At 49.1% G+C, this 12,499-nt stretch overlaps 1 protein-coding gene across 1 annotated transcript; it reads right to left on the bottom strand.

Annotated features, from left to right (window-relative positions):
* Positions 1 to 4,859: 4,859 nt before the first annotated feature.
* PPIF (peptidylprolyl isomerase F) lies at positions 4,860 to 11,893 on the bottom strand. The gene is made up of 6 exons (XM_037056384.1): positions 11,597 to 11,893; positions 10,273 to 10,303; positions 9,595 to 9,683; positions 7,823 to 7,919; positions 7,224 to 7,299; positions 4,860 to 5,832 (listed from the first exon to the last, which is right to left on the bottom strand). The coding sequence occupies exons 1-6, from the start codon at positions 11,777 to 11,779 to the stop codon at positions 5,697 to 5,699; spliced, it is 612 nt and encodes a 203-aa protein (XP_036912279.1). The 5' UTR covers positions 11,780 to 11,893; the 3' UTR covers positions 4,860 to 5,696.
* Between the last annotated feature and the right edge of the window lie 606 nt (positions 11,894 to 12,499).

The following is a 12,499-nucleotide window of genomic DNA, read 5'->3' as shown; positions in this document are numbered from 1 at the left end:
TTATTACTTGGCTCAAGATTCCGTTCTTCAAATGAAATTACTTGTAGAGGCCCAGTTACAAAAAATGGAGGATACCTAATTGGAGAATGGGGTTCAGGGGCCCTTGGCTCTGTTTCCCCCTTGTTCTACTTTGAGGACCCATAGAAGGCTCTTGTTTAAAAACTACGCTAGGCTGGCTGAGCCTCCCAATCCATGCAGCTGAACTGACTTCATGGAAACCCTCCAAGATTCCAAATGATCCGATCCTGCCGTGACCTCAGTGACGACATCAACCTGTGACCTCACAAAACCTGACAACCCCATACACCAAATGACTCAAGTCTAGCTACTGACCTCAGAATGACTAGGACATAGGACCGCACACAATCTGACTCAGGGAACCCCAGTGTGAGGTAACTCTATTCACATTGTGAACAGAATGTGATTATTCCATTGTTTGGGCTGCCATATCTGGATGTCTGAGGAAGCTGTCTTCCTCTTACCTCCCAATCTGCCTTTCCTGTCAGTTTAGAAACACCTAGAAATTAATTCCAAATTTAAATGGCACATCTAGGAGAGTGAAGTTCATGTCTAACCTTGGATGGTCTTAGGTCCTTCTCTTCTAAAAGCCTAACACGTGGGTCCTGGCTGGGTGGCTCATTTGGTTAGAGATTTATCCTATATACTAGAAGGTTGTGGGCTTCATCTTCAATGGGGGCACATACAAGAGGCAACTGATGTTTCTCTCACATTGGTGTTTCTCTCTCCCTCTTCCTCTAATAACCCATGAACATATCCAAGGAAAGGAGGAAGGGAGGAAGGGAACCTTGACATGTGGAAATGGCATCATCCCTGTCACCCCAGAGTACTTACTAAAATGTGCCAGGCACCATGCTGTTTTTTTAAAGTATATCATAGGTTATGTTATTGCAGTTGTCTCAAGCTTCCCCCTTTGCCCGCCCTCTGCCCAGTACTCCCCTTCCCTTCAGCATTTCCCCCTTTTTAGTTCATGTCCAGGGGTTGTGCATATATTAAAAAATGGAGAAGTTCTTTGACTTCTCCATTTCCTATACTATTCTTAACATCCCCCTATATTTTATACCTACCAATTATGCTTTTTAATCCCTGCACCTTTTCCCCCATTCCCCCTCCTCCCCGATAATCCTGAAAATGATCTTCTTGAGGATAGTTTGAGGATCATCTTCTTGAGGATCATTCTTGAGGATCATAGTCATGCCTATGACTCTGTTCCTGTTCTGGTTGTTTGCTTAGTTTGTTTGGGTTTAATATTCAGTTGTTGATAGTTGTGAATTTGTTGCCTAACGGTTATAGTTTTGATCTTTTTTGTAAATAAGTCCCTTAACATTTCATATAATAATGTCTTGCTGATGATCCACTCCTTTAGCTTGACATTTGGGAAACACTTTATCTGCCCTTCCATTCTAAATGATAGTTTTGCTAGATAAAGTAATCTGGGTTGCAGGTCCTTGATTTTCATCACTTTTCTTGCCAGTCCCTTCTTGCCTGCAGTGTCTTTTGAGAAATCAGCTGATAGTCTTATAGGTATTCCTTTAAAAGTAACTCTGCTTTCTTTTTTTTTTTTTTTTTAAGATTCTATTTATTTATCTTAAAAGGGAAGGGAAGGAGAGAAGGAGAGAAACATCAATGTATGGTTGCCTCTCATGAGTCCCCTGCTGGGAACTGGCCTGCAGCCCAGGCATGTGCGCTGACTGGGAATTGAACTGCGATTGTGTGGTTCAAAGGCCCGCACTCAATCCACTGAGCTACACCAGCCAGGTCTCTGCTTTCTTTTTTAAAATATATTTTATTGATTATGCCATTATAGTTGTCTAATTCCCCCCCTTCATTACCCTCCCCCCTGCACACCCCTCCCCCCACACTCCCTCTTTAGTTCATGTCCATGTATCACAAGTTCTTTAGCTTCTTGGCTCAAGAAGAGCTTCTTGGCTTCTATTTCTCATACTATTCTTACCCTCCCCCCATCTATATTTTACTACCATCTATGCTACTTATTCTCTGTACTTTATGCCTCTCTCTCCTCCTCCCACTCCCCTGTTGCTATTCCTCCATGTGATCTCCATTTCTGTGGCTCTGCTCCTGATCTAGCTGTCCACTTAGTTTGCTTTTGTTTTAGGTGTGGTTGTTAATAACTGTGTTTGCTGTCCTTTCACTGTTCATATTTTTTGTCTTCTTTTTTCTTAGATAAGTCCCTTTAACATTTCATATAATAAGGGCTTGGTGATGATGAACTCTTTGAACCTGACCTAATCTGAGAAGTGCTTTATCTGCCCTTCCATTCTAAACGAAAGTTTTGCTGAATAGAGCAATCTTGGCTGTAGGTCTTTGGATTTCATGACTTGGAATACTTCTTTCCAGCCCCTTCTTGCCTGTAAGGTCTCGTTTGAGAAATCAGCTGACAGTCTGATGGGAACTCCTTTGTAGGTAACTGTCTCCTTATCTCTTGCTGCTTCTAGAATGCTCTCCTTCATTTTAATTTTGGCTAATGTAATTATGATGTGCCATGGTGTGTTCTTCCTTGGGTCCGCCTTCTTTGGGACTCTCAGAGCTTCCTGGATTTCCTGGAAGTCTATTTCCTTTGCCAGACTGGGGAAGTTCTCCTTTATTATTTGTTCAAATGTTTTCCACTTGTTGCTCTTCCTCTCCCCCTTCTGGTACCTCTATAATTTGTATGTTGGAACATTTAAAAATGTCCTGGAGGTTCCTAAGCCTCTCCCCTTTTTTTGAATTCTTGCTTCATTCTTTTCTGTTTGTTTCTTCCTTCCTTCTGGTCCACTCCATTGATTTTAGTCTCATCATTATTAATTCCCTGTGCATTTTGCTTCATTTCACTTAGTGTAGTCTTCATTTTTTCATCTAATTTGTGACTAAAATCAACCAGTTCTGTGAGCACCCTGATCACCAGTATTTTGAACTGTGCATCTGATAGGTTGGCTATCTCTTTGTCGCTTAGAAGTATGGCTCTGGGGCTTTGAGCTGTTCTTCTGCTTGAGCCATAATGTTTTGGTCTGTTCACACCTGTTATGTATGAGGGGTAGAGCCTAGGTGCTCACCAGGGTGGGGCAACCCAGTGTCTGGGTTGTGATGCTGTATGTGGGGGCAGGGCGAGAGGGAGTGATGGTGCTTGTTCCTCTCTCTCAGATTTCGGTCCCCTCTGCCTCTTCCCACAAGGAAATTGGGCCCTTACAGTGCTAGTCCTGGGTATGTGGAATTGTAGAAGTTTTAGGACCCTGTGGGTCTCCCCAATGAACTCTCCTGTGAGGCTGGGCACCTCAACCCCTAAAGTTTTTGCAATCAGTGCTTTTAGGCTCTATTCTCCATGGCTGGGGCCCTGGGTTATGTGGTCTGTCTCACTGTTTTTAAACCTGCCTGGTTTATCTGTGCACAAATGTGTGTCCGCGGTCAGCCACCTTGCGTGCCTCACTGAGTGCTTGTTTTCTCCCACGCCCAGGTCACCAACCACCACTTCTTCCTGCTGGGACCCCTCTCCACTGGCTGCCGACTCCGCCCCTCTTACCAGTCTGGATGAACAGTTCATTGTTGTCAGATTTTGGTACAGTTCAATTTTCTGTCTGTTTTGGTTGTGTTTTTGTTTCTAAATCTTTGTTGTCCTTAAATTTGGGTGTACAAGGAGGTACAGTGTTTCCACCTACACTTCCACATTGGCTGGAAGTCAACTCTCTGCTTTTAAGATTCTGTCTTGAACCTCTGACATTTTAATTATGATGTGTCTCAGTGTGGTCCTCTTTTGGTCCAATTTGTTTGGAACTCTCTCTGTTTCCTGGACTTATATGTCTATTTCCTTCACCAAATAAGGTAAGTTTTCTTTCATTATTTTTTCAAATAAGTTTTCAATTTCTTGCTTTTTCTTCTCCTTCTGGCATCCCTACGATTCTGATGTTGACACGTCTCGAAACGTCCCATAGGCTTCTTATACTAGCCTTGTTTTTGTTTTTGTTTTTTTCTGCATTCTTGTTTCTTCTGTTCTGGTTGATGCTTATTTCTTATGTTCGGAATCATCGATTTGAACCTTGGCTTCATCCCCTTCATTGTTGGTTCCCTGTAGATTTTTATTTCACTTAGTGTAGCCTTCATTTCTTCCTTTAGGTTGTTGTTTTATTCAATGAATTCTTTTCAGCATCCTGATCACTAGTGTTTTGAACTTTGCATCTGTTAGGTTGACTTATCTCTGTTTCATTTAGTTCTTTTCCTGGGGTTTTGTTCCATTCTTTATTTGAGCCATATTTCTTTGTCTCCTCAATTTGGCAGCCTCCCTGTGTTCGTTTCTGTGTATTAGGTAGAGCTGCTTTGACTCCCTGTAAAACCACCTGCCTGGATGAATGTGGCTTCTTTAAATCCCTGGTTGTCGGACTTCCATACAGTTGATTTTCTGAAAGTTCTGGGCATCGTTTTGAAATTTAGTTGTCATTCGTTTTTGTGGTTGCACAAGGGTGTGAAGTGTATCTACCTACACCTCCCTCTTGGCTGGAAGTCCCCACCATGCTATGCTCTTTGCATGCACATGCATCACATCTGGCCCTCACCACACTGCAGGGTGGATATTATTGTCGCTCCATTATTGTCACTCAGTTGAAGAAAACTGAGGCTCAGGGTCACCAAGAACAGAGCTGGGATGCAGGGTGAAACCAATGCTCATGGAAAAGCTCTGGTCATTGACATAGTTTTCTTGAGCCCATTTCCTCAGCTATAAAGCTGGGTGGCTCATGATTAAATGACAGTCCATGGAATGCCCTCAACGTTGCACCAGACACAGGGTAACTCCATAAAGATTGGGTTACAGACACTGTTTCCTAAAACCACCGGACACCAGACAAATGGTCTTTGTAGAAAATAGGATTTATTTTCACATTTAAGGTGAACACAAATAAAATGTCCCTGAAGTATACTAATATATAATCAGTAGATTTAAATTACTAAATACAGAAAAATCAAAGCCCACCAGGAAATCCACGTTTGCTTTCTCCCAGCGCCCATGGCACTCACAGGCCATTTCCGTTTTCCACGCAGGAATTCACATTGAGTAGGCACGTCTCACAATGGCTTTGTTCCCAGGTTTATCTGCTTCTACCCCATAAACAGCAACAAACTGATGGGATTCACAGTGGCTGGGATAAACAGGCCTCAGCCATGAGACCCTTCACAAAAGCCCTGATTGTGTTCCTCTGGAGTTCTGTGGCCTGGGCCACCAACTCAGGTCACGGCACAGAAGAGTTAGTGTCACAGCATTATCTCCAGTCTTGTTAATTAAATTATTCCAATTAGGAAGACATCATTAAACAGCTACACAATAGCCTTTTTTGCAGCAATTGGCTTTCCCCCTTGGTCAAGGAAAAGGTAAAAACCTGAACTTGAAGCTAATCCATCACCACTCCTGATACCCAAAGCACATGTGACCTTGGGCTGGACAATCACAGCTGACGCCCAATGAGGAGCAGTGACAGGATGTCCACAGTGGGGGTCCAGAAACAGGGTCATGAGGCAGGGTGGGCACTGAGTGGGTCCTGGGGAGGTGTGACATTCCTTAGATGCCTTCCTTGAGCACATGGCAATGACGGAGAAAGCACAGGCATCTCTATGGGACACCTTCACTGGGAGGCCAAAGCAGTCACCTGGGTGACAACACACAGGTAGAGCTGCTGTGGGCCTAGCATCCTGGTTTAGCTCAACTGGCCACAGTCTGTGATGACTATCTTCTTGGTTGTCTTCCCACTCTTGGAGCCAAAGGATTCTATTTTCTTCACAACATCCATGCCGTCTTTGACATGGCCAAACACAACATGTTTGCCATCCAACCTGTGAGGATAGGTGAGCCAGGTGAAAAGCAATGGGAAGAATGCAATGTCAACCAACACCACGGTCACTTCTTTGCGGAACTATCTACCAAAAATAGCAATTCGGAAAGGAATGCACACCAAAAAGCTGGATCCACTCCCCAAACCTCCTGTTATCAAGCCTTGCTGAGCTCCCCAAAATATATGGGAGGAGGCCTTCTTCCGGGGCATATTCTGCCACTCTCATGCTGTGTGACCTTGCCTGGCTACCTCATCTATGAAAAGTGAGTTATTCTTGCTCTGCTCAGAGAGATTATAGCATGCTGAACTACTCTAAGGAAATAAAAGTTCTATGTAAATGGAGCTATTTTAATAGTCATGAATCATGAGGTGAGAGCCAAGGTAACAAGTGCGATGAGACTGCAAGTCCTGAGCAGTTCTCAACTTGAGAGAGTTCCAACAATCTAAAAGGCAGCTCAGTCTAGTGCCAGCAAGGCCAAAACTGGTTACAGTGGGCTCAGGACACCCACTTCAGCTCCTGGGAGATACAGGGCTTGGCGAAGCCTGTCCCATGCCACAACCTGCCCCTCCTATGGCATTTGTCACATCAGCAAGCCTAGCCCCAACCCACTGACACCACCATATGATTACAGCCACCAAGGTAGGGTGGAGGGAATGGGGAGAGAATAGCCAAGGATGGAACTGCGGGATCCATTAAGGCTTGGTTCCATGGAAGGAGCACAAAAGCAGCAATGACCTGCCCAGCCCTGACATCCACGTCCCTTCTGGCTTGAAGGCCATCACCCAGACCTCCCTAAAGTCCTCAGAAAAGGGCTTTATTAAGTCTTAGTCCCTGGCCAGCTGTTGTCCCCTCAACCCCAAATGCCCAGGACTAGGACACAAGGGATTCTGGGTAGAGAAACTTATCCCTGAGTGGAAATTTACCAGGGAAGACATCCCTAAAAACCATGGGCATGTGGGAAAGAGAGCTGGTGGCTACCTGCAGGCCTTTGCTAAGGTCTGATGAAAACTGTGGTGTGACATTCAAATGTCTACCACATTGTTTCCCAAGGTACACTCCATAATGGAGATAAGCCTGGAAAACAACAGGTTAAACCAGGCAAATGGGTTTCTACAGCAGGCCACCTCGAGGTCTATACTTTATATGTGTGTGCAAAACACACTGAAAAAATTCCAGCTGACAGTGACTACAGGAAGCCTAATTAAGACAGAGCTGGCAGAACAGCCCCCATTCTCCCTCAGTCCTCTCAGGAACTTTCTCTCTCATTACACAATTCTGGTGAGGGCTACCGTCTCAGAACAGACCTTCCTCAGAGAACACACAAACCCTCCTCCTGCTGCGACGCTGCCCCTGGTTCTTAGAGGGACTGGAGCCAGGACCACAGAACTCACCAGTCAGTCTTTATGGTGCAAATGAAGAACTGGGAGCCATTGGTGTTGGGGCCTGCATTTGCCATGGACAGGACACCTACAAAAACAAGCAGGGGTGAGCCACGCTGTCTACAGAGGCATCTCATCCAGGAAGTCACTCAAAAGAGCGGATGGCTCAAGCCACATCAAGAACATGTGAGTCTGAAGAGCCCGGGGCTCAGAAGAGGAAGCCGGGGACCATGGGATGCGCAGCTCCAGAGGAAGGAAAGGGCCTTGCAGAAGCACTCATGGTACAGCCAAAGCAGAACCCCTACCTGCTTCTAGACTTTTCCACATTGTACGTTGGGTCCCAAAGGTGACACAACACTGGAGTTTGGTTTAAAGGCTCTCCCCCTTGTCAAGTTTCCAAATGACAGTTTATTTTTAAACTGAGAGCTCAGAATGGAAAAGCTCTTGCAAAACCCAACAAACTACCCTGAGCACTGAAAGGAAGGTATCGAGGCACAATCAGATACTGAACGATCAGTGATCACATTGCGAGCCCTCAGGCCTGCTGGGAAGGGCAGGGGCTGGGTCAAAGCTTGGGACCTCAGACCAGGAAATGGCAACCCCCTACTCACCTGGCCCCTCGTGCTTCAGTGTGAAGTTCTCATCAGGAAAGCGGCTTCCATAGATAGACTTTCCCCCGGTGCCGTTGTGGTTGGTGAAGTCTCCAGCCTATGAGTACAGAGCACCTTCTGAATGGCTGTCACCCAGAGCTGGCAGGGGACATTGCTACAGCACTGGGAAGCCCCTAACTCTAACCCACCCCACCAGAAGCCCTTCAAGCAAAGGAGTCAAAAAGCATCTAATTATATGAGGACTAATAAAATATTAAGGAAAATAAGCAAAACTAAAACAAACTTAAATATTTTCTAGCATAACTCTCCTGTTTCCAAATGATTCACTTTTTGATCAAGTTTTTAAATGATCCTCAAAAGAACTGATGACCAACGACATGATTCTTAAGGACTCATAACTAATTTCCTACTCACAGCTCTTGGGGAATAAACAGGGAGGCATCCAGGGGCCCCCGATCCCATGTCTGGTCTGTGGGGAGCAGCAGCTGTTCACATAGAGCCAATTCCCTAAACTCAGTCCCGTCCCTGTCCAGTATTTTCCGCTGACCACGCCCATGGTGTTCTCTGCCTTACACACCCAGTACAGAGTCCACCCAGGGCTGACATCCTTCCTCAGGCCTTGTCTGAGGCTTCCAGGGCCAGAAGAGCCCAATGGCTGCCACACCAGACCTAGGCCGTGGTACCATTTTCCTGAGATGGGACCATCTCAGGTCACAGGGATGACCTACCAGGCAGCTGAAGCATTCACAAATGCCAATAAGGTGACCCCAAAGAGGGACAATTCAAAACCCTGGCCTGGCCCCTGGTGCTGCCAGCTCATGCCTCAGCAAGCCCTGCAACTTTGGAAGTCTCCACCCCTGACTGTTGTTCTTCAGAGGAAGACAATAGTCCAGCTCAGGACACCCACTTCAGCTCCTGGGAGATACAGGGCTTGGCGAAGCCTGTCCCATGCCACAACCTGCCCCTCCTATGGCATTTGTCACATCAGCAAGCCTAGCCCCAACCCACTGACACCACCATATGATTACAGCCACCAAGGTAGGGTGGAGGGAATGGGGAGAGAATTCAAGGCTGAAAGCACTTCAAAAAGGTCATGATATCCATGCCATTGCCTCAGGACACAAACTCATGAGCTAGCAGGGTCTGACCTAACAGAGGACAATACCCAAGGAAGCATGGGTCCTGATCCCTGGGGAAGTTCTTGCTGCCAAAAGCTACCCTAAAACCTGACACAGCAATACTAATGCCTCTGACAAATGGGCAGGGCCCATGACTAAGGAATATATTCATTCAACTGAGAGATGCTTTCTCTGCAAAGAGAAACTCCAAGTCCAGACCTATATGTTCTCATCTGTGCCCCGCCTCTCCCTCCTCTTCCTCTTCTCCCATGCCATGTGCTCAGTGTGATACACAGGGGGCAGAGACTGTCTGAATACACTAGTCCTCTAATACACTACCTCCCATGCATATCCACACTGAATGCCAACACCCCCTCCACAGACTCAGCTTTCCCAACTCAGCTGGGCAGGGCCATCCTGCCACTTGCCCTGTTGCTTAACTTCAGGGGCAGGGGAGGGCAAAAGCAGCACAGACAAGTTCCAGTCTCTCAGGGGGAGAGGATAGGCCAAGAGTCATTATAGTTGCCCTCCATTCAGAATTTTGCAAGCACCAAGCACATGCTCACTCATTAGTCCTCAGAGCACTCCTGCGAATGGCCCCCATTCTTATCCCCACTTACAGAAAAGGAACCTGAGCACAGAGGACCACAGTACCTGGCACATGAAGGACGGAATCACTCTGTGAAACGTGGAGCCTTTGTAGCCAAAGCCCTTCTCCCCAGTACACAAGGCTCGGAAGTTCTCTGAGGGAGGAGGGGAGAGGCAGGTCAACAGGGTCAGGAGGCAACTAGACTCTGGGGGTGGGGGGTGACTCCTTATTCCAGCCAGCATCCCCTCTAATCCCCTAGGTGAGCAGGGCACAGAAGACTCTAGGCCTACCCTGAGTCTGCTCTGGCTGTGTGACCTGGGACTAGTCACTGACCTCAGTGGCAGAGCACACAATCCTAGCTATTCCAGCACCAGGTCAGCAAGGCAGGGAGTCCAAGGGTTGTGACCCGCCACTCTGCCCCAACTGGGCACCAGGAGGGAGGAGGCTGTCCCAGGGAAATTTACATGTGCCTTCTACTAATACTGAGACTACCACCAGACAGGTAGGTGGGCAAGGCCCACACTGAGGCCCAGAGTGGGACAGAAGGCTGCCCCAGTGTTCACAGTGGCTGAGCCACACATGGTACGGAATCCCATGGTACATGGGTACATCCCATGGTACGGAATCCCATCTGGTCCTAGATTCCCTTGCCCCAACTCCTCTTGCCAGCGCACCCACCTCACCTTGCCCCTCTCTTCCTTCTACCTAAACCAGACTCAGGAGGGCCCCAGGCACTGTCTTACCTGCTGTCTTTGGCACAACATCTGCCTTCAGCTGTAGGGAGAGAAGAAGGACAAGAGAAGATGGTCAGTCAAGAGCCAGGTGAAGGCAGGAACCTCCAAGGTGGCCAAGGAGACTGAGACAGCACCATGTGCCATTCTGTTTCTGTTATTCCCAGTCTAAGTAGCCTAAGCAGCTATCATTCTTGACAGCTGCTTCCTGAATCCAAGGCTGGGAGGGGCAGGCTTGGTTTCCTAATGTGTGAGGAGAGATCACAATACCATCTGGGCCTGCTTCCCCGCGGTGGAACTGGCAGAGCTACTACATCTGGACCCAAGCACAGGCTCAGGGCCTGGTGACAGGGTCCAGGGAGGAGCCACTCCGAGATCCTCATTGAGCAGATGGGAAACAGGCTGAGAGAGAGGCTAGAAAAATTGGGGTAAGGGGGGGTCGGAGCCCCATTCAAATTGGCCTCTTGCCTCCCAGCCTCAAAAGGTACCATGGCGCCAAATCACTGAAATGAATGGCAGCCGGACTGGTGCTCTCCGTTTTCCAGAAGAGGAAACCGAGGTTTAACTGAGACCCCTTAGTTAAAAATAGAGCCAAGCTTGAAGGCTTCACCGAGTTTCTGTCACCTTCCTGCTCTGTTAACTTAAGGCCTCTTTGCTTTGTTTGCTTTTTTTTTTTAATGGCCCAGGAGTCAGGAGCAGGAAGTGAGTGTCGACCCCGGAAGGGTGGCTGGAGTTGGAATTGGGCTCCTGGCACACTGCTCGGACTCCCCATACCGGGGTCCTAACTCGTGGCTGGAGCCCGATACTGCGTGAGATGGCTTACTCCAGCCATCCTCTTTCATTCCCCAGAGCCCGGCGAGTGAGGGAGATGGCAAGGCCGCGCGGGATTGGAGCCTCGTTGGGAAGGTGGCGCGCAACTCTCGCCTTAGGCAAAGAACGCCACAAGAGCCCCCGGCCAGGCCGCCGCCCGGACCCGGACGCCCGACACCCACTTCGGAGCTGGGGTCTAGGTTCCGATTCCGTGAGGTCTTGGAACCCCTCCCGCACACCAGGCGAGCTAGTGGGGCCGGGCCCTCACCTTCTACGACCTGACCTTCAGCTTTCCTGTCCACACGTACCCTCCTCCCTCCGCCTCCATTTTTCCAAAGTTCCGAGAGGATACTGGAGGAGACCAATCCGTTGCCCCTTCTTACAGATGGGGAAACTGAGGCCCAGAGTCCGGGAGTGGGAGGCAAGGTCACCCAGAGAGCCAGGCACAGCGCCGCACCGGGGTCCTGGGCTCTCCCGATAACGTCCCTTAAGCTCGGCCCGGCGCAGTCCAGTCCAGTGGTCTCACCTCCAGCACCACCCGTCCGAGAGGATGCCCGTCGGCGCCCACATCCAGGTACACTAGCGGGTTCCCAGCGGAGGAGGACGAGGAGGGGCCACCGCTACAGGTGCGGGCCGCAGGTCGCAGAGGCAAGGAGCGCGGGACAGGGAGCAAGCCAAGCAAACGGGGTCCGCAGCGTACTGCCAGCATGGCGCACCAGTCAGGTCGAGTCGGGTCGGGAGGCGAGATCCGCGGTGCCGGCGAAAAAAACTGCAGCGAAGGTCACGCGCGCCTACAAAGTCTGGTCGGCCGCGGCGGCGCGCAGGCGCTTTTATTGGTCCCGCAGGCCTCGCTGCCCCGCCTCGCCCCCTCCAGGGCTGTCGGTAGGCGACCCCTACCGGCCTCGATGGGCAACGCAGCCGGACTGGCAGGGCGGTGGGGCGTGAATTACGTTCAACTTCACCAGGGCCAGAGTTTTGAGGGACTGACACGACCTCGCAAAAAGATACCAGTTCCATTTTGTGAGGGCCCTGCAGACAGACAGACACCAGGAGAAATGGTGGCATTGACAGTCAGTCAGAGAAAGGTGGAGAGGAAAGGCTGGATTAGAGTGAGGGGTGGCAGGCAGAGATAGGCAGAGGCACCTCCCATAGTGACCACAGGCTTGTCCTGTCCACAGATGCTTCTAGAGATCAGGTCTCCCTCCCACAAGACTGGAAACTTGTCTGGGCCTGTTGTGCTCCCACGGGTCCCTGGACCTTCACCAGGATTGGATCCGATGCCCCTCCTCAACCCCACAGACTGACAGCCCTGGTGCAACCAGGGCTACTGGCTCCTCTCCCACCATCCCTCACACAGAAACAGACTCCCCGTGGACTGCACAGAATCTGTAGGTGACGCAGCGCATGGGGCCAGTGCATGGGCAGTGCT

This window comes from Sturnira hondurensis, unplaced genomic scaffold, assembly GCF_014824575.4.
Source record: "Sturnira hondurensis isolate 20B ecotype Veracruz unplaced genomic scaffold, ASM1482457v3 Scaffold0008916, whole genome shotgun sequence".
NCBI lineage: Eukaryota > Metazoa > Chordata > Mammalia > Chiroptera > Phyllostomidae > Sturnira > Sturnira hondurensis.
This window is presented reverse-complemented; position numbering and strand designations above follow the sequence as displayed.

Coding starts and splice junctions, on each gene's coding strand:
- PPIF (XM_037056384.1), bottom strand. CDS start 11,779: ATGCTGGCAGTACGCTGCGGACCCCGTTTGCTTGGCTTGCTCCCTGTC. Junction 10,304..11,596: donor TCGGACGGGTGGTGCTGGAG/GTGAGACCACTG, acceptor CTCTCCCTACAG/CTGAAGGCAGATGTTGTGCC. Junction 7,920..9,594: donor TTCCGTCCTTCATGTGCCAG/GTACTGTGGTCC, acceptor CTGTACTCATAG/GCTGGAGACTTCACCAACCA.